The following is a 22500-nucleotide window of genomic DNA, read 5'->3' as shown; positions in this document are numbered from 1 at the left end:
TGTTTTCCTTAATTATTTGTTTTAGACTTGTCATGCATTAACAATCTCTCATTTTCAAGATGCCTGTGTGTTCGATCTGTGCATGGTGTACATGAACACGAGCGATGATCAAGCTGTTTTAGATTATTTGAACTCCGATGTCGTTGATACAGTGCAAGCCTTCATCTTAACGAGTAAGTCATTCATACTGTTGCAAAGTTGGTGAATCTGGTGAATAAATGTTGTCCTGTCATCATTTTAACGCGTCAGCATTTGATTCAGTAAACACTGAAAATGAAACTCGCCCATTTCAGCTATAAATGTCACTACATCGTCGACTGCCTCACCCACATCCACCTTAGAATCTACAACAAGTGCGCCCACGACCTCAGGTTCGTATTTTTCTCAAAATATCATTTTCATTATTTTCGTTTCTAACATATGTGTGTGTATATATATATATATATATATATATATATATATATATATATATATATATATATATATATATATATATATATATATATGTATATATATATATCTGTATATATATGTGTGTATGTGCGCACACACACACACACACACACACACACACACACACACACACACACACACACACATATATATATATATATATATATATATATATATATATATGTGTGTGTGTGTGTGTGTGTGTGTGTGTGTGTGTGTGTGCGCACATACACACATATATATACAGATATATATGTGTATATATATATTACATATATAATTTATATTATGTATGGTATATATTACATATATATATATATATATATATATATGTATGTGTGTGTGTGCCTGTGTGTACACATATATATATGTGTGTGTGTATGTGTCTGTGTTTGTGTACACATTTACACAAACACATACACAAACACTGAAAAGCAACAACCTCTCTCAATATCCACTGAAACACCTCTGCCGACAATCTTCTCCGTTCTACCACTCAACATTTGTCGCTGCTTTTGCTCAACCACTACATCCCCAGTCTCATCACCATGAAACGCCTACTACATCTGGAGTCCCATCAGCAATTTCAATTTCCTCTGTTATTACACTCCCAAAACAATCAACGACTAAAGAAATAACCAGAACCACATTCTCGATCACAACAACAGTTGCCAATACAACTCCAATTCTATCATTAACTACACAAGAAGGTACTATCACAAAGCTATTCCCATCAACAGCTTCGAAAGCAAGTACTTCTGCAACCCCGGCCCCATTAACAAGCAGGTACCCTTGCAACACCGGTCCAGTTAACAGCTACAGAATTAACTGCAGCTACAACACCATTCCAAATGCTATAGAATTAGGCAACACTAAAACACCATTCCCACCAACTACAAAATTACGTCATTCCCTTCAACAGCTACCGAAGTAGCCATGGCTAAAACAACAATCCCATCTAGTAAAGAAACAACATTATCCCCATCAATAATCACAAAGGCAGATGCAACAACAACACCAGTCCCAACAACAATTTTAATAGCACCGGTGAATACATTTCCTGAAAAAATACTACTTCAGTAATCACAAAGTGTTACAGTAACAACAACTTCAGTTCCTGAAAATAGCATTGTTTCACTTATCACTTCAGTTCCTAAGTTAACTTTAATTCCTGAAACAAGTACTACAGTTAACACAACTTCAGTTCCTTGAAGAACTACTATTCCATTTACCACATCGACTTTAATTCGTGAAGCAAGTACTGTTATAGGCACAAGTATTATTTTAGTTACCACAACTTCAGTTCCTGAAACAAACTGTACTTCAACAACCACAATTTCAGTTCCTGAAACAAGTACCACACCAGTTTCTGAAACTACTACTTTAATTGTAATCATTAAAAAAAAAAAAAAAAAAAAAAAAAAGTACTTTGTAACATATTTTTCTGAAAAATCTATTCGCTCAGTTAGCACGACTTCAGCTCCTGAAACAAGTACTAATAAAGTAATTTTCAACGGCAGGTGACACTACTAATATTTCAAGCATAACAATTGCTATTTCAGGTCTGACGACTCGACTTCCTGAAACAAGCACTGCTTCAGTTACTACAACTCCACTTCCTGAAACAAGTACGTCTTCAGGGACGACGACTCCACTTCCTGAAACAAGCACTGCTTCAGTTACTACGACTCCACTTCCTGAAACAAGCACTGCTTCAGGGACGACGACTCCACTTCCTGAAACAAGCACTGCTTCAGTTACTACGACTCCACTTCCTGAAACAAGCACTGCTTCAGTTACTACGACTCCACTTCCTGAAACAAGTACGTCTTCAGACACTACGACTCCACTTCCTGAAACAAGTACCTCTTCGGTTACTACAACTCCACTTCCTGAAACAACCACTGCTTCAGTTACTACGACTCCACTTCCTGAAACAAGCACTGCTTCAGTTACTACGACTCTACTTCCTGAAACAAGCACTGCTTCAGTTACTACAACTCCACTTCCTGAAACAAGCACTGCTTCAGGTACTACGACTCCACTTCCTGAAACAAGCACTGCTTCAGTTACTACAACTCCACTTCCTGAAACAAGCACTGCTTCAGTTACTACGACTCCACTTGCTGAAACAAGTACGTCTTCAGGGACGACGACTCCACTTCCTGAAACAAGCACTGCTTCAGTTACTACGACTCCACTTCCTGAAACAAGCACTGCTTCAGGGACGACGACTCCACTTCCTGAAACAAGCACTGCTTCAGTTACTACGACTCATCTTCCTGAAACAAGCACTGCTTCAGTTACTACGACTCCACTTCCTGAAACAAGTACGTCTTCAGATACTACGACTCCACTTCCTGAAACAAGTACCTCTTCGGTTACTACAACTCCACTTCCTGAAACAACCACTGCTTCAGTTACTACGACTCCACTTCCTGAAACAAGCACTGCTTCAGTTACTACGACTCTACTTCCTGAAACAAGCACTGCTTCAGTTACTACAACTCCACTTCCTGAAACAAGCACTGCTTCAGTTACTACGACTCCACTTCCTGAAACAAGCACTGCTTCAGTTACTACGACTCCACTTCCTGAAACAAGCACTGCTTCAGGGACGACGACTCCACTTCCTGAAACAAGTACGTCTTCAGGTACTACGACTCCACTTCCTGAAACAAGCACTGCTTCAGTTACTACGACGCTACTTCCTGAAACAAGTACGTCCTCAGATACTACTACTCCACTTCCTGAAACAAGCACTGCTTCAGTTACTACAACTCCACTTCCTGAAACAAGCACTGCTTCAGTTACTACGACTCCACTTCCTGAAACAAGCACTGCTTCAGTTACTACGACGCTACTCCCTGAAACAAGTACGTCTTCAGGTACTACGACTCCAGTTCCTGAAACAAGCACTGCTTCATTTACTACGACTCCAGTTCCTGAAACAAGCACTGCTTCAGTTACTACAACTCCACTTCCTGAAACAAGTACGTCTTCAGGTACTACAACTCCAGTTCCTGAAACAAGCACTGCTTCAGTTACTACGACTCCACTTCCTGAAACAACCACTGCTTCAGTTACTACGACTCCAGTCCCTGAAACAAGCACTGCTTCAGCTACTACGACTCCAGTTCCTGAAACAAGCACTGCTTCAGGTACTACGACTCCAGTTCCTGAAACAAGCACTGCCTCAGTTACTACGACTCCACTTCCTGAAACAATTACGTCTTCAGGTACTACGACTCCAGTTCCTGAAACAAGCACTGCTTCAGTTGCTACGACGCTACTTCCTGAAACAAGTACGTCTTCAGATACTACTACTCCACTTCCTGAAACAAGCACTGTTTCAGTTACTACAACTCCTCTTCCTGAAACAACCACTGCTTCAGTTACTACGACTCCAGTCCCTGAAACAAGCACTGCTTCAGCTACTACGACTCCAGTTCCTGAAACAAGCACTGCTTCAGGTACTACGACTCCAGTTCCTGAAACAAGCACTGCCTCAGTTACTACGACTCCACTTCCTGAAACAAGTACGTCTTCAGGTACTACGACTCCAGTTCCTGAAACAAGCACTGCTTCAGTTGCTACGACGCTACTTCCTGAAACAAGTACGTCTTCAGATACTACTACTCCACTTCCTGAAACAAGCACTGTTTCAGTTACTACAACTCCTCTTCCTGAAACAAGCACTGCTTCACTTACTACGACTCCACTTCCTGAAACCAGCACTGATTCAGTTACTACGACGCTACTTCCTGAAACAAGTACGTCTTCAGGTACTACGACTCCAGTTCCTGAAACAAGCACTGCTTCAGTTGCTACGACGCTACTTCCTGAAACAAGTACGTCTTCAGATACTACTACTCCACTTCCTGAAACAAGCACTGTTTCAGTTACTACAACTCCTCTTCCTGAAACAAGCACTGCTTCACTTACTACGACTCCACTTCCTGAAACCAGCACTGCTTCAGTTACTACGACGCTACTTCCTGAAACAAGTACGTCTTCAGGTACTACGACTCCACTTCCTGAAACAAGCACAGCTTCATTTACTACGACTCCACTTCCTGAAACAAGCACTGCTTCAGTTACTACAACTCCACTTCCTGAAACAAGTACGTCTTCAGGTACTACAACTCCACTTCCTGAAACAAGTACGTCTTCAGGTACTACGAGTCCACTTCCAGAAACAAGCACTGCTTCAGTTACTACAACTTCACTTCCTGAAACAAGTACGTCTTCAGTTACTACGACTCCACTTCCTGAAACAAGCACTGCTTCAGTTACTACAACTCAACTTCCTGAAACAAGCACTGCTTCAGTTACTACGACTCCACTTCCTGAAACAAGCACTGCTTCAGTTACTACGACGCTACTTCCTGAAACAAGTACGTCTTCAGGTACTACGACTCCAGTTCCTGAAACAAGCACTGCTACAGTTACTACGACGCTACTTCCTGAAACAAGTACGTCTTCAGATACTACGACTCCACTTCCTGAAACAAGCACTGCTTCAGTTACTACAACTCCACTTCCTGAAACAAGTACGTCTTCGGGTACTACAACCTCACTTCCTGAAACAAGTACGTCTTCACGTACTACAACTCCACTTCCTGAAACAAGCACTGCTTCATTTACTACGACTCCACTTCCTGAAACAAGCACGGCTTCAGTTACTACAACTCCACTTTCTGAAACAAGCACTGCTTCATTTACTACAACTCCACTTCCTGAAACAAGCACTGCTTCAGTTACTACAACTCTACTTCCTGAAACAAGCACTGCTTCAGTTACTACGACTCCACTTCCTGAAACAAGCACTACTTCAGTTACTACAACTCCACTTCCTGAAACAAGCACTGCTTCAGTTACTACGACTCCACTTCCTGAAACAAGCACTGCTTCAGTTACTACGACTCCCCTTCCTGAAACAAGTACGACTTCAGGTACTACGACTCCACTTCCTGAAACAACCACTGCTTCATTTACTACAACTCCACTTCCTGAAACAAGCACTGCTCCAGTTACTACAACTCCATTTCCTGAAACAAGTACGTCTTCAGGTACTACGACTCCACTTCCTGAAACAACCACTGCTTCATTTACTACAACTCCACTACCTGAAACAACCACTGCTTCAGTTACTACAACTCCACTTCCTGAAACAAGCACAGCTTCAGTTACTACAACTACACTTCCTGAAACTAGTACGTCTTCAGTTACTACAACTCCACTTCCTGAAACAAGTACGTCTTCAGGTACTACAACTCCACTCCCTGAAACAAGTACGTCTTCAGGTACTACGAGTCCAGTTCCTGAAACAAGCACTGCTTCAGTTACTACAACTCCACTTCCTGAAACAAGCACTGCTTCAGTTACTACAACTCCACTTCCTGAAACAAGTACGTCTTCAGTTACTACAACTCCACTTCCTGAAACAAGCACTGCTTCATTTACTACGACTCCAGTTCCTGAAACAAGCACTGCTTCAGTTACTACAACTCCACTTCCTGAAACAAGTACGTCTTCGGGTACTACCTCACTTCCTAAAACAAGTACGTCTTCAGGTACTACGACTCCACTTCCTGAAACAAGTACGTCTTCAGGTACTACAACTCCACTTCCTGAAACAAGTACGTCTTCAGGTACTACGAGTCCACTTCTTGAAACAAGCACTGCTTCAGTTACTACAACTCCACTTCCTGAAACAAGCACTGCTTCAGGTACTACAACTCCACTTCCTGAAACAAGCACTGCTTCATTTACTACGACTCCACTTCCTGAAACAAACACTGCTTCATTTACTACGACTCCACTTCCTGAAACAAGTACGTCTTCAGTTACTACAACTCCATTTCCTGAAACAAGTACGTCTTCAGGTACTACAACTCCACTTCCTGAAACAAGTACGTCTTCAGGTACTACGAGTCCACTTCCTGAAACAAGCACTGCTTCATTTACTACAACTCCACTTCCTGAAACAAGCACTGCTTCAGTTACTACAACTCCACTTCCTGAAACAAGCACTGCTTCATTTACTACGACTCCACTTCCTGAAGCAAACACTGCTTCATTTACTACAACTCCGCTTCCTGAAACAAGCACTGCTTCACTTACTACAACTCAACTTCCTGAAACAAGCACTGCTTCAGTTACTACGACTCCACTTCCTGAAACAAGCACTGCTTCAGTTACTATGACTCTACTTCCTGAAACAAGTACGTCTTCAGGAACTACGACTCCACTTCCTGAAACAACCACTGCTTTATTTACTACAACTCCACTTCCTGAAACAAGCACCTCTTCAGTTACTACAACTCCACTTCCTGAAACAAGTACGTCTTCAGTTACTACAACTCCACTTCCTGAAACAAGCACTGCTTCATTTACTACAGCTCCATTTAGTGAAACAACCACTGCTTCATTTTCTACAACTCCACTTCCAGTAACAAGCACTGCTTCAGTTACTACAACTCCACTTCCTGAAACAAGCACTGTTCCAGTTACTACAACTCCACTTCCTGAAACAAGTACGTCTTCAGGTACTACAACTCCACTTCCTGAAACAAGCACTGCTTCATTTACTACAACTCCATTTAGTGAAACAAGCACTGCTTCAGTTACTGCAACTCCACTTCCTGAAACAAGTACGTCTTCAGGTACTACGACTCCACTTCCTGAAACAAGCACTGCTTCAGTTACTACGACTCCACTTCCTGAAACAAGCACTGCTTCATTTACTACACCATTTAGTGAAACAAGCACTGCTTCATTTACTACAACACCATTTAGTGAAACAACCACTGCTTCATATACTACAACTCCACTTCCTGAAACAAGCACTGCTTTAGTTACTACGACTCCACTTCCTGAAACAAGCACTGCTTTATTTACTACAACACCATTTAGTGAAACAAACACTGCTTCAGGTACTACGACTCCACTTCCTGAAACAAGCACAGCTTCAGTTACTACAACACCATTTAGTGAAACAAACACTGCTTCAGGTACCACGACTCCACATCCTGAAACAAGCACTTCTTCATTTACTACAACTTCACTTCCTGAAACAAGTACTGTTTCAGTTACTACAACTCAACTTCCTGAAACAAGCACTGCTTCAGTTACTACAACTCCACTACCTGAAACAAGTACGTCTTCAGGTACTACAACTTTACTTCCTGAAACAAGTACGTCTTCAGGTACTACAACTCCACTTCCTGAAACAACCACTGCTTCATATACTACAACTCCACTTCCTGAAACAAGCAGTGCTTCAGTTGCTACAACTCCACTTCCTGAAACAAGTACGTCTTCAGGTACTACGACTCCACTTCCTGAAACAAGCACTGCTTCAGTTACTACACCTCCACTTCCTGAAACAAGTACTGCTTTATTTACTACAACTCCACTTCCTGAAACAAGCACTGCTTCATTTACTACAACTTCACTTCCTGAAACAAGTACATCTTCAGGTACTACAACTCCACTTCTTGAAACAAGTACGTCTTCAGATACTACGACTCCACTTCCTGAAACAAGCACTGCTTTAGTTACTACGACTCCACTTCCTGAAACAAGCACTGCTTCATTTACTACAACACCATTTAGTGAAACAAACACTGCTTCAGGTACTACGACTCCACATCCTGAAACAAGCACAGCTTCAGTTACTACAACACCATTTAGTGAAACAAACACTGCTTCAGGTACTACGACTCCACATCCTGAAACAAGTACTTCTTCATTTACTACAACTTCACTTCCTGAAACAAGTACTGTTTCAGTTACTACAACTCAACTTCCTGAAACAAGCACTGCTTCAGTTACTACAACTCCACTTCCTGAAACAAGTACGTCTTCAGGTACTAAAACTTTACTTCCTGAAACAAGTACGTCTTCAGGTACTACAACTCCACTTCCTGAAACAAGCACTGCTTCATTTACTACAACTCCATTTAGTGAAACAAGCACTGCTTCAGTTACTACAACTCCACTTCCTGAAACAAGTACGTCTTCAGGTACTACGACTCCACTTCCTGAAACAAGCACTGCTTCAGTTACTACAACTCCACTTCCTGAAACAAGTACGTCTTCAGGTACTACGACTCCACTTCCTGAAACAACCACTGCTTCATATACTACAACTCCACTTCCTGAAACAAGCACTGCTTCAGTTACTACAACTCCACTTCCTGAAACAAGTACGTCTTCAGGTACTACGACTCCACTTCCTGAAACAAGCACTGCTTCAGTTATTACACCTCCACTTCCTGAAACAAGTACTGCTTCATTTACTACAACTCCACTTCCTGAAACAAGCACTGCTTCATTTACTACAACTTCACTTCCTGAAACAAGTACATCTTCAGGTACTACAACTCCACTTCGTGAAACCAGTACGTCTTCAGATACTACGACTTCACTTCCTGAAACAATCACTGCTTCATTTACTACGACTCCACTTCCTGAAACAAGCACTGTTTTAGTTACTACAACTCCAAGTCCTGAAACAAGCACTGCTTTAGTTACTACAACTCCAAGTCCTGATACAAGCACTGCTTCATTTACTACAACTTCATTACCTGAAACAAGTACGTCTTCATTTACTACAACTCCATTTAGTGAAACAAGCACCGCTTCAGTTACTACGACTCCACTTCCTGAAACAAGCACTGCTTCAGTTACTACAACTCCACTTCCTGACATAAGTACGTCTTCAGGTACTACGACTCCACTTTCTGAAACAAGCACTGCTTCATTTATTACGACTCAACTTCCTGAAACAAGCACTGCTACATTTATTACGAGTCCACTTCCTGAAACAAGTACGTCTTCAGGTACTACAACTAAACATCCTGAAACAACCACTGCTTTATTTACTACGACTCCACTTCCTGAAACAACCACTGCTTCATTTATTACGACACCACTTCCTGAAACAAGCACTGCTTCAGTTACTACAACTCCACTTCCTGAAATTAGTATGTCTTCAGGTACTACGACTCCACTTTCTGAAACAAGCACTGCTTCATTAACTACAACTCCATTACCTGAAACAAGTACGTCTTCAGGTACTACAACTCCACTTCCTGAAACAAGCACTGCTTCATTTACTACAACTCCACTTCCTGAAAAAAGTACGTCTTCAAGTACTACGACTTCACTTTCTGAAACAAGCACTGCTTCAGTTACTACAACTCCTCTTCCTGAAACAAGCACTGCTCGAGTTACTACAACTCCTCTTCCTGAAACAAGTACGTCTTCAGGTACTACGACTCCACTTCATGAAACAAGCACTGCTTCAGTTACTACAACTCCACTTCCTGAAACAAGCACTGCTTCATTTACTAAAACTCCACCTCCTGAAACAAGTACGTCTTCAGGTACTACTACTCAACTTCCTGAAACAAGCACTGCTTCAGTTACTACAACTCCACTTCCTGAAAAAAGTACGTTTTCAAGTACTTCGACTTCACTTTCTGAAACAAGCACTGCTTCAGTTACTACAACTCCTCTTCCTGAAACAAGCACTGCTCGAGTTACTACAACTCCTCTTCCTGAAACAAGTACGTCTTCAGGTAATACGACTCCACTTCCTGAAACAAGCACTGCTTCAGTTACTACAACTCCACTTCCTGAAACAAGCACTGCTTCATTTACTAAAACTCCACCTCCTGAAACAAGTACGTCTTCAGGTACTACTACTCAACTTCCTGAAACAAGCACTGCTTCAGTTACTACAACTCCACTTCCTGAAACAAGCACTGCTTCAGTTACTAAAACTCCACATCCTGAAACAAGTACGTCTTCAGGAACTACGACTCCACTTCCTGAAACAAGCACTACTTCATTTACTACAACTCCACTTCCTGAAACAAGTACTACGACTTCTCTTCCTGAAAGAAACACTGAATCGGTTACTACAACTCCACTTCCTGAAACAAGTACTACATCAGTTACTACAACTCCACTTCCTGAAACAAGCACTACATCAGTTACTACAACTCCACTTCCTGAAAAAAGTACTTCTTCAGGTACTACGACTCCACTTCCTGAAACAAGCACTGCTTCATTTACTACAACTCCACTTCCTGAAACAAGCACTGCTTCATTTACTACAATTCCACTTTCTGAAACAAGCACTGCTTCATTTACTACAACTTCACTTCCTGAAACAAGTACTGTTTTATTTACTACCACTCCATTTAGTGAAACAAGCACTGCTTCATTTACTTCAACTCCACTTCGTGAAACAAGTACTGCTTTATTTACTACCACTCCATTTAGTGAAACAAGCACTGCTTCATTTACTACAATTCCACTTCCTGAAACAAGCACTGCTTCATTTACTACAATTCCACTTTCTGAAACAAGCACTGCTTCATTTACTACAACTTCACTTCCTGAAACAAGTACTGCTTCATTTAGTACAACTCCATTTAGTGAAACAAGCACTGCTTTATTTACTACAACTCCACTTCCTGAAACAAGCACTGCTTTATTTACTTCAACTCCACTTCCTGAAACAAGCACTGCTCCATTTACTACAACTCCATTTAGTGAAACAAGCACTGCTTCATTTACTACAACTCCACTTCCTGAAACAAGCACTGTTTCAGTTTCTACAACTGCACCTCCTGAAACAAGCACTGCTTTAGGTACTACGACTCCACTTCCTGAAACAAGTACTAATTCAGGTACTACGACTCCACTTTCTAAAACTAGTACTGCATCAGATACTAAACCTCCACTTCCTGAGAAAAGTACTGCTTTAGATACTTTAACTCCACTTCCTGAAACAAGTACTGCTTCAGGTACTACAACCCCACTTTCTGAAATAAGTGCTACGGTTAAAACTCCATTTCATGAAACAAACTTTAGTTACTACAACTCCGAAAACAAGTACTGCTTCAGGTACTACAAGTCCACCTCCTGAAACAAACACTGCTTCAGTTACTGCGACTCCACTTCTTGTAACAAATACTGAAACAAGTACTCCTCTAGTTAATACAACTCCACTTCCTGAAATAAGTACTACTTTAGTTACTACAGCTCCACTTTCTGAAACAAGTACGACTTCACTTACTGCAACTCCACTTCCTAAAACAAGCACTCCTTCAGGTTCTACGACTCCACTTCCTGAAACAAGTACAAATTTTACAACACATATTCCTGAAACAGGCATTCCCTCAGTTAACATGACTTCAGTTCCTGAAACAAGTACTAATTCTACTCTCCCAATCACAAGTAGTCTTTTAACGTTAGGTGGTAACTACAACTTTTTCAGGCATAATAACGACGTCAGTTAAGGTAACAACTATTTCAGGTACAACAACGTCAGTTCCCGAAACAAGTACTATTTCAGCAACAACTTCAGTAACCACAACTTCAATTCCTGAAACAAGTACTTCTCCATTTACCATAACCATTTCAGTTCCTGAAACAACTACTATTTCAGGTACGTCAGTTCCTTAAACAGCTATCTTATTTACCACAGCTTCAGTTCTTGAAACAAGTGCTATTTCAGGTACGACATCAGGTCATGAAACAAATACTAAATTCAGCTTTTGTTCCTGAATTAAGTACTAATTTAGTAACCGTGCCTGAACTATTTTGGTTCCTGAAACAAGTACTATGTCAGTGACCAAAACTTCATTAAGTCAAACAATAACACAACTTCAATTCATGAAACAAAAGTATTACTTCAGTAACCATAAGTCCACCTTCTGAAGTAATTAATACTTCAGTTTCAGTTACCAATTTAATACCTGAATCTAATGCAATTAACGCAGCTTTAGTTCCTGAAAAAAGTAGTACAGTTACCACAGCTTCAGATCCTGAAACAAGTACTTCAATCACAACTTCAATTCACTAAACAAACTTTGCTATACTTGCCACAACTATTAATGAAAATACTGCTTCATTTACTACAATGTCTTTTTTTCCTGAAACATATCTGAAACGGCTACTTTTATTGTAACTTCATTTTCTGAAACAAATACAAATTTTACAACACATGTTCCTGAAACATCTACTCCCTCAGTACGCACGACTCTCCCAATCACAACATCTTCACAAACAAGTCTTTCAACGCAAGTGAAACTACTAATATTTTAGGTATAACAACGTTAGTTAGAATAACTATTATTTCAGGTATAACAACGACGTCAATTCCTGAAACAAGTACTACTTCAGAAACTACTCCAGTTACAACAACTTTAGTTTCTGAAACAAGTAGTACTTCAGTTACCAGAACTTCAGTTCCTGAGACAAGTATCATTTCAGGTACGTCAGTTACAAAAACAACTACTTCCTTCACAAGACCTTAGCACACCTCCACCTCCTAAAACAAGTACTATTTCAGATACAACATTAGCTCAATAACAACTACTTCATTTACGTCAGTTCCTGAAAAAAAATACTACTTCACTTACTACGACTCTACTTTCTGAAACAAGTCCTCCTTCGGTTATCAAATCTTCACTTCCTGAATCAAGCACTGCTTCAGTTACCATTCCACTTCCTAAAACATATGCAACTTCAGTCACCACGACTCTATTTCCTAAAACAAGTACTGCTTCAGGTACTAGAACTCCGCTTCCTGAAATGTACTTGTTTCACAACCAATTACTACTTCAGTTACCACAACTTCATTTTCTGAAACGAGCACTGCTTCAGGAAACCTGAAACAAGTACTTCAGTTGCTACAACTCCACTTCCTGAAACTGCTTCAGTTACTACGATTTCATTTTCTGAAACAAGTATTACTTCAGTTACTACAACTCCAATGCCTGAAACAAGTACTGTTTCAGTTACTGCGTCTCCATTTCCTAAAACAAGCATTGCTTTAGTCACTTCAACTCCACTTCCTGAAACAAGTATTATTTCAGTTATTACAACTTCAATTCCTAAAACAAGTACTGCTTCAGTAGAAGTACTGCTTCAGTTTTCAGTTGAAACCAACTTATCTTCAGTTACTACAACTGTTTCAATTACCACAACTCCTGAAATAAACACCACTTCAGAAACTACGATTTCATTTCCTGAAGTTCAATTCAAGTAATGTTTCCATTACTATAACGACTTTTGTTCCTGAAAGTCTAATTTTCTAAAACAACTACTTCAGTTACCACAACTTCAGTTATTAATTTACTACAATTACTTTAGTTCCTGAAAGAAGTACTGTGCAATTCCTGAAACAACTACCTTGTTTAGGATAACTTCAGTTCCAGAAACAAGTACTACTATATTTACCACACCTTCATTTCCTGAAACTAATATTACAACATCAGATCATGAAACAACTATATTTTTAGTTCCTGAATCAACAATATTTTTAGTTCCTGAAACAATTAAATTTTTAATCCTGAAACCAGTACTACTGTAGTACCCATACCTGAAACAAATACTATTTCCTTTGCGATAAGCAATTACACACAACCTCCATTCATAAAAGTTTTACTTCAGTAACCACAATTAAGTAAATACTATTTCAGGTACTACAGCTTCTTTCCTCACGTCAATACCTAAAACAAATGTTGTTACTGCTGTTTTAATTTCTAAAACAAAATAATATCTAATTACCACAGCTTCAGTTCTTGAAACAAGTAGTACGTCAGTACTAAAACCTATGTTTCTGGAACAATTATTACATCAGTAACCCCTACTGAAACAAATACTATTACACTTGCTACAACTTTAATTCCTGAAACAAGTGGAACTTGTACTTTTTCAGGCACAACGGCAGTTCCTGAAACGATTTCACTTACTACATCTTCAGCTTCTGAAACAAGTACATCAATTACCAGTACTTCGGGTCCTGAACTACTCTTCCAATTGTAACTTCATTTCAATAAGCATCTACATCTACACCTCCTTTCAATAAGCATCTACATCTACACCTCCTTTCAATAAGCATCTACATCTACACCTCCTTTCAATAAGCATCTACATCTACACCTCCTTTCAATAAGCATCTACATCTACACCTCCTTTCAATAAGCATCTACATCTACACCTCCTTTCAATAAGCATCTACATCTACACCTCCTTTCAATAAGCATCTACATCTACACCTCCTTTCAATAAGCATCTACATCTACACCTCCTTTCAATAAGCATCTACATCTACACCTCCTTTCAATAAGCATCTACATCTACACCTCCTTTCAATAAGCATCTACATCTACACCTCCTTTCAATAAGCATCTACATCTACACCTCCTTTCAATAAGCATCTACATCTACACCTCCTTTCAATAAGCATCTACATCTACACCTCCTTTCAATAAGCATCTACATCTACACCTCCTTTCAATAAGCATCTACATCTGCTTCTGAATCAAGTACTTCTTCTATTATCCCAATCATAACGACTTCACAAACAATTTCTCTTTTAACGGCAGTTGAAACTATTAATATTTTAGGTACAGCAACAACGTCAGTTAAAACAACTTCTATTTCAGGTAAAACCTCGACGTCAGTTCCTGAAACGAGTACTATTTCAGTAACTACTTCAGTTACCACAACTTCAATTCCTGAAACAACTTCAGTTACCACAACTTCAGTTCCTAAAACTACAACTTCAGCTACCACAAATTCAGCTCCTGGACTAACTACTTCAGTTACTGCAACTTCAGTTCCTGAAACAACTACTTCAATTATCACAACAGTTCCTAAAACAACTACTCCAGTTACTACAATTTCAGTTCCTGAAACAACTACTTCCGTTACTACAACAGTTCCTGAAACAACTACTTCCGTTATTACAACAGTTACTGAAACAACTACTCCAGTTACTACAACTTCAGTTCCTGAAACAACTACTCCAGTTACTACAACTTCAGTTCCTGAAATAACTACTTCAGTTCCTGAAACAACTACTTCCGTTACTACAACAATTCCTGAAACAACTACTCCAGTTACTACAACTTCAGTTCCTGAAATAACTACTTCAGTTCCTGAAACAAGTACTGCTTCAGGTACAACGTCAGCTCCTAAATCAACTACTTCAGTTACCACTTCAGTTCTTGAGACAACTACTGTTTTAGAAACTACAACTTTAGCTCTTGAGACAAGTACCGTTTCATTTACCACAACTTCATTTCCTAAAACAACTACTTCATTTACAACTTTATTTCCTGAAACAACTACTTCAATTACACAAACTTCAGTTCCTGACACAACTACTTCAATCTTTACAACTCCACTTTCAAAAACAAGCACTACTTTAGAAACTACAACTTCGATTCCTAAGAGAAGCACAACTAAATTAAACTCAAGTTCATTTCCTGAAACAAGTACTACAATTACAACATCAGTTCCTGAAACAAGTACTGCTTTAGGTACCACTGCATCACCTCTTGATACAAGTACTGTTCCAATTATTACAACTACAGTTTCTGAAACGAGTATATCAGCTACAACAATTACAACACCAAAAACGAGTACTGCAGTTATTACAACTTCATTTCCTGAAAGTACGACTTTAGAAACCACAGTTGCTATTCCAATTACTACTTCATTTACCACTGCCACTTCAATTCCTGAAACAAGTAATATTCCAGGTACAACATCAGTTCCTGAAACAACTACTACTTATGTCACCACAACCCCAGTTCCTGAAACAACTACTGCTTTAGAAACTACAACAAATACTACATCAGTTACCACAATTTCAATTCCAGTTACAAGTACCGTTTCCTTTACTACAACAACTTTAGTTCCTGAAATAAGTACTAATTCTGCTACTACAACCACAACTGCCCCTCAAACAAGTAATACTTCATTTGCCACAAGTTTAATTTCAGTTACTTTAACCACATCAGCATCACAGATAAATACTACTTCTGCTGCTACTACGATTCCACTGCTAATAAGTACTTCTACCTCAGATACCACAACGACTTCAGTTCCTGAAACAACTGCTACTTCGGCTCCCACAACGACTGCAGTTCCTGAAACAACTGCTACTTCGGCTCCCACAACGACTGCAGTTCCTGAAACAACTGCTACTTCGGTTCCTACAACGACTTCAGTTCCTGAAACAAGTACTACTTCGGTTCCCACAACGACTGCAGTTCCTGAAACGAGTACTACTTCGGTTCCCACAACGACTTCAGTTCCTGAAACAACTGCTACTTCGGTTCCTACAACGACTTCAGTTCCTGAAACAAGTACTACTTCAGCTCCTACAACGACTTCAGTTCCTGAAACAACTGCTACTTCGGTTCCTACAACGACTTCAGTTCCTGAAACAAGTACTACTTCGGTTCCCACAACGACTGCAGTTCCTGAAACGAGTACTACTTCGGTTCCCACAACGACTTCAGTTCCTGAAACAACTGCTACTTCGGTTCCTACAACGACTTCAGTTCCTGAAACAACTGCTACTTCAGCTCCTACAACGACTTCGGTTCCTGAAACAACTGCTACTTCGGTTCCTACAACGACTTCAGTTCCTGAAACAACTGCTACTTCGGTTCCTACAACGACTTCAGTTCCTGAAACAAGTACTACTTCAGCTCCTACAACGACTTCAGTTCCTGAAACAACTGCTACTTCGGTTCCTACAACGACTTCAGTTCCTGAAACAAGTACTACTTCAGCTCCTACAACGACTTCAGTTCCTGAAACAACTGCTACATCGGTTCCCACAACGACTTCAGTTCCTGAAACAAGTACTACTTCAGCTCCCACCACGACTTCATTTGCTGAAACAAGTACTGTTATGATTCCCAGAACGACTTCAGCTCCTGAAACAAGTATTTCTTTAGCTTTTACAACAACTTCAGGCCCTGCCACAAGTACTACTTCAGCTCCCCTAACCACTATTACTCTCCCTACCGAAACAACTTCAGCCGAACCAACAGGAAATGCTTCAGTTACGAGCACGACTATAGTGCCAATATTTACTACAACTACAGCTACGACTTCCAGTACAGGTTTGTCTTCTATGAATATTTGAAATTTTATATACGACTTTATATTTTTAACAATTAGATTACCATCTCTATCACTACTTTCATTGCGATGATTATCATTTTTATTCCTCTGAGAATGACGTTCAAGCTTATTTCCAAATGAAATCTACATAATGTAAACTCGACAGAATACTTTGCTGTAAGGATATGAAAGAAAAATGTATATATTCTTTAATCGTATGAGATCGGTTTCCGTTATTATATGCTTTTCTTAGAGTTAATTCAAGTTATTCTGTTCTCATTCATAACAATGCCATATTTGTCTTGGTGAGCTTTGATTTTCTACAAAGGAGGCCTACTTTGTCATTGCCATTTCCCAATGTCAGCCTTCCTACTACCTAAACTTTACAACCTCACCTGTGGCTGTACCACAATACGATTTTTTTCTATAAGCTACAAAAGCTCGAGCCTTCTCCAGAAATACAGTGGCAATGTCGACTATTACTAATAACAACATAGATAATAGTAAGGCTTCACCTTTCAGGATCTACAGGACATAGGACGTACATAGGTCATAGAACAAATTATATTATTGTCTAATCGTTTCTTAAGTAGCAATTGGAAGTTGCTCACATTTTGTTAGTAATACTTCTTAACATTTCTTATTCTCTTTGAACTTGTAATTTGTAAGATAACTAAACTTCTAGAAACTATCTGAGTAGAATATGTTGATGCCATTATTTCTAGATTTTTATGCCCCCCCCCCCCCCCGCCCCCCTACAGGCATCCACGTGGGTAAAAGCCTCCAGTACCATAGCCATGCCTCTGAAGATCCCAATATGAACCAAGGGATGACCTCAAGGGACACCCCTCACTTCTTAACTAATTCTATTAAAATCATCCCATATAGGACTAAGCTGGCTTTGTACTCTCAGCTCCCAAAAGGAAGAATGTGATAGACAGGCGGTCTGCTGTAAAGAATTGGCCTATTGCACTGCCTCTGCAAAGATAACCTCCCTACTCCATATTTCTATTTTTCAAAAATTTATATTTGTTAGACTGTGAATGCACTTATTTGTAGTGATAGCGTAACCCTGAGGGAGAATTATAAGCATGCCACACACGATGTACATTTCTAGTAGTTAATTTAACAAGTTAACAAAAATCTAATTATGCCCATATCCTTGACAGGACAAGCAATATTTTAGGACACAATAGAGGGGTCAGGCGAAAGAATTTCCTTTGATGATCTTAATCATAAAATGCATAGTGTAGAAGCCTGGGATATTCTCATTTCTGCTCCTGCAACCAGAAAAAGCCATAGTGACAAGTGACGAAGTTTCAAAAGAGTTGACTGGCGACATAACCAGTCTAACCGAAACAGAGAGGCTCATCCCGTATGATTCCTGCACATCAAACTTGGTGGAGTTTAATAAACGGCAAAAGATGTGACGATCCAGGAAAGTTCACTATCATAGGCCTTGGTGTACTTAGGAAAATTTGTATTCCACATTGATGACCCCTTGAGCTTGGGTAACCGTTTAGTCCGGTTCAACAGATCACTAGGACCTTAATCCCCCCTCCCCGAAGTACCACTGCCACCACGCTAAGGCTGTTCCAGGTAGGGGGAGCAGGTAATGGACATAAAACTATACTAGTCTCTATTAGTACATAACTCTTTTGATCACTAATACAGCCAGTGTCACTGTTATGTCATTCAGCAACCAGATCAATTACCTAGTACGTACCAGTATATCAGTTAAATATCAAAATAGATCAAACCTCTCGGCACTACAGCATATCCAGTACACTGATTCACTTTTTAAATCTCACTTTGTATCACACCTTCAGAAGCTTGGTGGAAATTTACAGGTTAGATATATTTCACATTCACATCAAGTATTATTTTGAAATCATATGGCTGGGTTCACTAACGCACATAAATGCAAACGTAAGGCAATTTCGTATCACGTTTACCATCGATAGTAAAATGGGATTCACCAGGTGATGGTAACTCGCCACATTAGAGTAACGGAGGTAAATCATCTCGTTATAACGGTAGCTAAAAGAGGGCTCTGACAAAGCAATTGCTCCAAACAGCGAGTGGCGTGCATTATTCTTTAGATTCTTTGGGGGGCAATTATATAACTTACAGTCTCAGTGTTTCTGTTCCAGCTCTAGCTGCCTCTAAAACTACATACAAAGTCATGTTCTCAGTGTTTCTATCCGTACAGTTCAGTGCTTAACTTTTCGATACTTCCAGGTTGTGTATTCGACGGGGCTTCTTACGAGGAAGGAGAGACAATCCCTGATCAGTGTTTCACTGTTACGTGCAAGGATGGACAGTGGGCAGACCAAGGACTTAATAAAGAGGAGTGTAAGTAAAATGCTGCTCTGGGTACACACACACACACACGCACGCACGCGAACACACATACATGCATTATTAGTAGTAGTTGTTGTAGTAGTAAAAGTAGTAGTACTAATACTGTTATCGTTATTATCATTGTTATCATTATTATTCTTATTATTTCTATCATAATTACTATTGTTATTGTTACAATTGTTATTCTTATCATTCTTTTTCTCATTATATTTTAATTATCTTTATTATTATTATTATATTTTAATTATCTTTATTATTATCATTACTATCATTATCAATAACATTACAATCAATCATGATCCTTATCGTTACCAATATATCCACCATTTCAATTTTACATTCGTATGAGGAGTAACTTCTAAAAATAGCCAACGGACCGAAATACTACATGAATATTATCGGAACTCTTCATATAGCACAAGATTCATTTACCTTTGTCATTACCCAGCTTGAGTGTCACTGATTTAATTTTCCACCCATTCCTTCATTTCTATGCTTATCTTTTATTTTATTTCTTATCAGGCCACGAGTGTTCGATATTCATGGATCCTCATATTTGGACATTTGACCGTGAAATGCACACGTTGACCACAATTTGCAACTACTCCCTTGTTCAAATGGGTCTTAGTCACAATCCGGACTTCGCTGTTTACACACAGTTCGAGTAAGTTATAGTTCAGTTTCCTCATGGTGTTCATTCTATCCACAATGCTGTTTATTTTAGAGGAGAATAATACAGATGATGCATGCAAATATTGCAAGGTTTGCTTAATTTAATCTTCTCTCTCCAGGTCGTGCTTCGCACCCGGTTCTTGCCTCTCATCCATTACCTTCATGGACAATGGGAACACATCAATATCAAGTGAAGTTTACGGCTGGACGGGTAATAATATGGTAAGATCATTGACTTAGCTACAACACACACACATGCATACACTTATACATATATACATATATATGCATATATATATATACATATATACATACATATACATATATATACATATATATAACATATACATATACTTACATATATACATATATATACAAGTATATAAATATATATACATATATATACATATATATGTATATATAGACCACACATGCAAACAAACACGCTCGTTTCACACACACACACACACACACACACACACACACACACACACACACACACACACACACACACACACACACATTCACTTTTGAAGAGCATCATGAAAAAAAAAAAAAATCCCTTCCTCTGTTACAAAGAATTAGAAAAGTACTCAGGAAATGTTCCAAAAAAATTAACATCAGAAAAATGGCAGGAAGAAATATGTGAATGTGTGTATGATAAACATATGTATATAAATAAATATAAATTAATATATATATATATATATATATATATATATATATATAGAGAGAGAGAGAGAGAGAGAGAGAGAGAGAGAGAGAGAGAGAGAGAGGAAGAGAGATACACATACATACATACATACATACATACATATATATACATACATACATATATACATATATATACAAATGCATATGAATATGTATACATATGTATATATATATATAAATATATATACATATATGCGTTGGTGTATGTGTGTGTGTGTATGTGCGTATGTATGTAAGTTTTTATGTATATGTATGCATATATATATTATATATGTATATATTCATATATATATATATATATATATATATATATATATGTGTGTGTGTGTGTGTGTGTGTGTGTGTGTGTGTGTGTATACATATAAATATATATATATATATATATATATATATATATATATATATATATATATATGCGCGAGTGTGTGTGTGTGTGTGTGGAGATGTGTGCGTGTGTGTATGTGTGTGACTGCGTGTAGAAAAAAAATAAATAATAAATAAATAAATATATATATAGATGTATAAATATATTTATACATACATTTATATATATACATATATATGTATGTATGTATACATGCACATGTATATATATACATACATATATACATACATATGCATATATATATAAATATACACACACATATATATATATGTGTGTGTGTGTGTGTGTGTGTGTGTGTGTGTGTATGTGTGTGTGTGTGTGTTTGTATGTGTGTATTTATATATAAATATGTATGTATATATGTATGTATTTATACATTCTTATATAAAGACACACACTCATACACGCACACACACACACATATATGTTATATATGTCTTTGTGTGTGTGTGTGTGTGTGTGCGTGTGTGGGTGGGTGGGTGGGTGTGTGGGTGGGTGTGTGCGTGCGTGTGTAAATATATATGTATATATATGTATATATATATATATATATATATATATATATATATATATATATATTTACATGTAATATGTATATGTATATGTATATATATAAGCGTGTTTATGTATGTGTGTGTGTGTGTGTGTTTGCATGTGTGTGTATATATACATATATATATATATATATATATATATATATATATATATATATATATGTATATATATAAATGTATATATACATATATATATATATATATATATATATACATATATATAATATGTATATGTATATGTATAAATGTATGTATATATGTGTATGTACATATGCATATATGTATATATATGTATGTGCATATGTGTATGTATATATATATATATATATATATATATATATATATATATATATATATATATATTTATATATATATATATATGTTTGTGTTTAAATATGTAGA

General features: G+C 38.3%; 2 protein-coding genes across 2 annotated transcripts in view; both read left to right on the top strand.

Moving 5' to 3' along the window:
• LOC125028698 (mucin-5AC-like) overlaps positions 1 to 11401 on the top strand; it is a 15106-nt gene extending 3705 nt beyond the window's left edge. Inside the window, exons 8-25 of the mRNA XM_047618173.1 lie at positions 60 to 173; positions 294 to 371; positions 1194 to 1383; positions 1668 to 1807; positions 1919 to 1973; positions 2824 to 2931; positions 3019 to 3076; positions 3331 to 3341; positions 3448 to 3511; positions 3693 to 3758; positions 3994 to 4004; positions 4189 to 4304; positions 4863 to 4928; positions 5637 to 5747; positions 7392 to 7535; positions 8094 to 8237; positions 8835 to 9056; positions 11163 to 11401. Coding sequence (XP_047474129.1) covers positions 60 to 173; positions 294 to 371; positions 1194 to 1383; positions 1668 to 1807; positions 1919 to 1973; positions 2824 to 2931; positions 3019 to 3076; positions 3331 to 3341; positions 3448 to 3511; positions 3693 to 3758; positions 3994 to 4004; positions 4189 to 4304; positions 4863 to 4928; positions 5637 to 5747; positions 7392 to 7535; positions 8094 to 8237; positions 8835 to 9056; positions 11163 to 11401 — 1937 coding nt within the window. The remainder of the gene's footprint in view (positions 1 to 59; positions 174 to 293; positions 372 to 1193; positions 1384 to 1667; positions 1808 to 1918; positions 1974 to 2823; positions 2932 to 3018; positions 3077 to 3330; positions 3342 to 3447; positions 3512 to 3692; positions 3759 to 3993; positions 4005 to 4188; positions 4305 to 4862; positions 4929 to 5636; positions 5748 to 7391; positions 7536 to 8093; positions 8238 to 8834; positions 9057 to 11162) is intronic.
• Positions 11402 to 11663: 262 nt separating this feature from the next.
• The window catches only part of LOC125028696 (mucin-5AC-like), an 11559-nt gene continuing 722 nt past the window's right edge, over positions 11664 to 22500 (top strand). The window contains exons 1-8 of the mRNA XM_047618172.1: positions 11664 to 11733; positions 11900 to 11923; positions 12258 to 12311; positions 12619 to 12750; positions 16359 to 17408; positions 19651 to 19764; positions 20296 to 20437; positions 20565 to 20667. Coding sequence (XP_047474128.1) covers positions 11664 to 11733; positions 11900 to 11923; positions 12258 to 12311; positions 12619 to 12750; positions 16359 to 17408; positions 19651 to 19764; positions 20296 to 20437; positions 20565 to 20667 — 1689 coding nt within the window. The remainder of the gene's footprint in view (positions 11734 to 11899; positions 11924 to 12257; positions 12312 to 12618; positions 12751 to 16358; positions 17409 to 19650; positions 19765 to 20295; positions 20438 to 20564; positions 20668 to 22500) is intronic.

This window comes from Penaeus chinensis, chromosome 9, assembly GCF_019202785.1.
Source record: "Penaeus chinensis breed Huanghai No. 1 chromosome 9, ASM1920278v2, whole genome shotgun sequence".
Lineage (NCBI taxonomy): Eukaryota > Metazoa > Arthropoda > Malacostraca > Decapoda > Penaeidae > Penaeus > Penaeus chinensis.
Note: the sequence above shows the minus strand (reverse complement) of the source record. Positions and strands in the feature narration are given on the sequence as shown.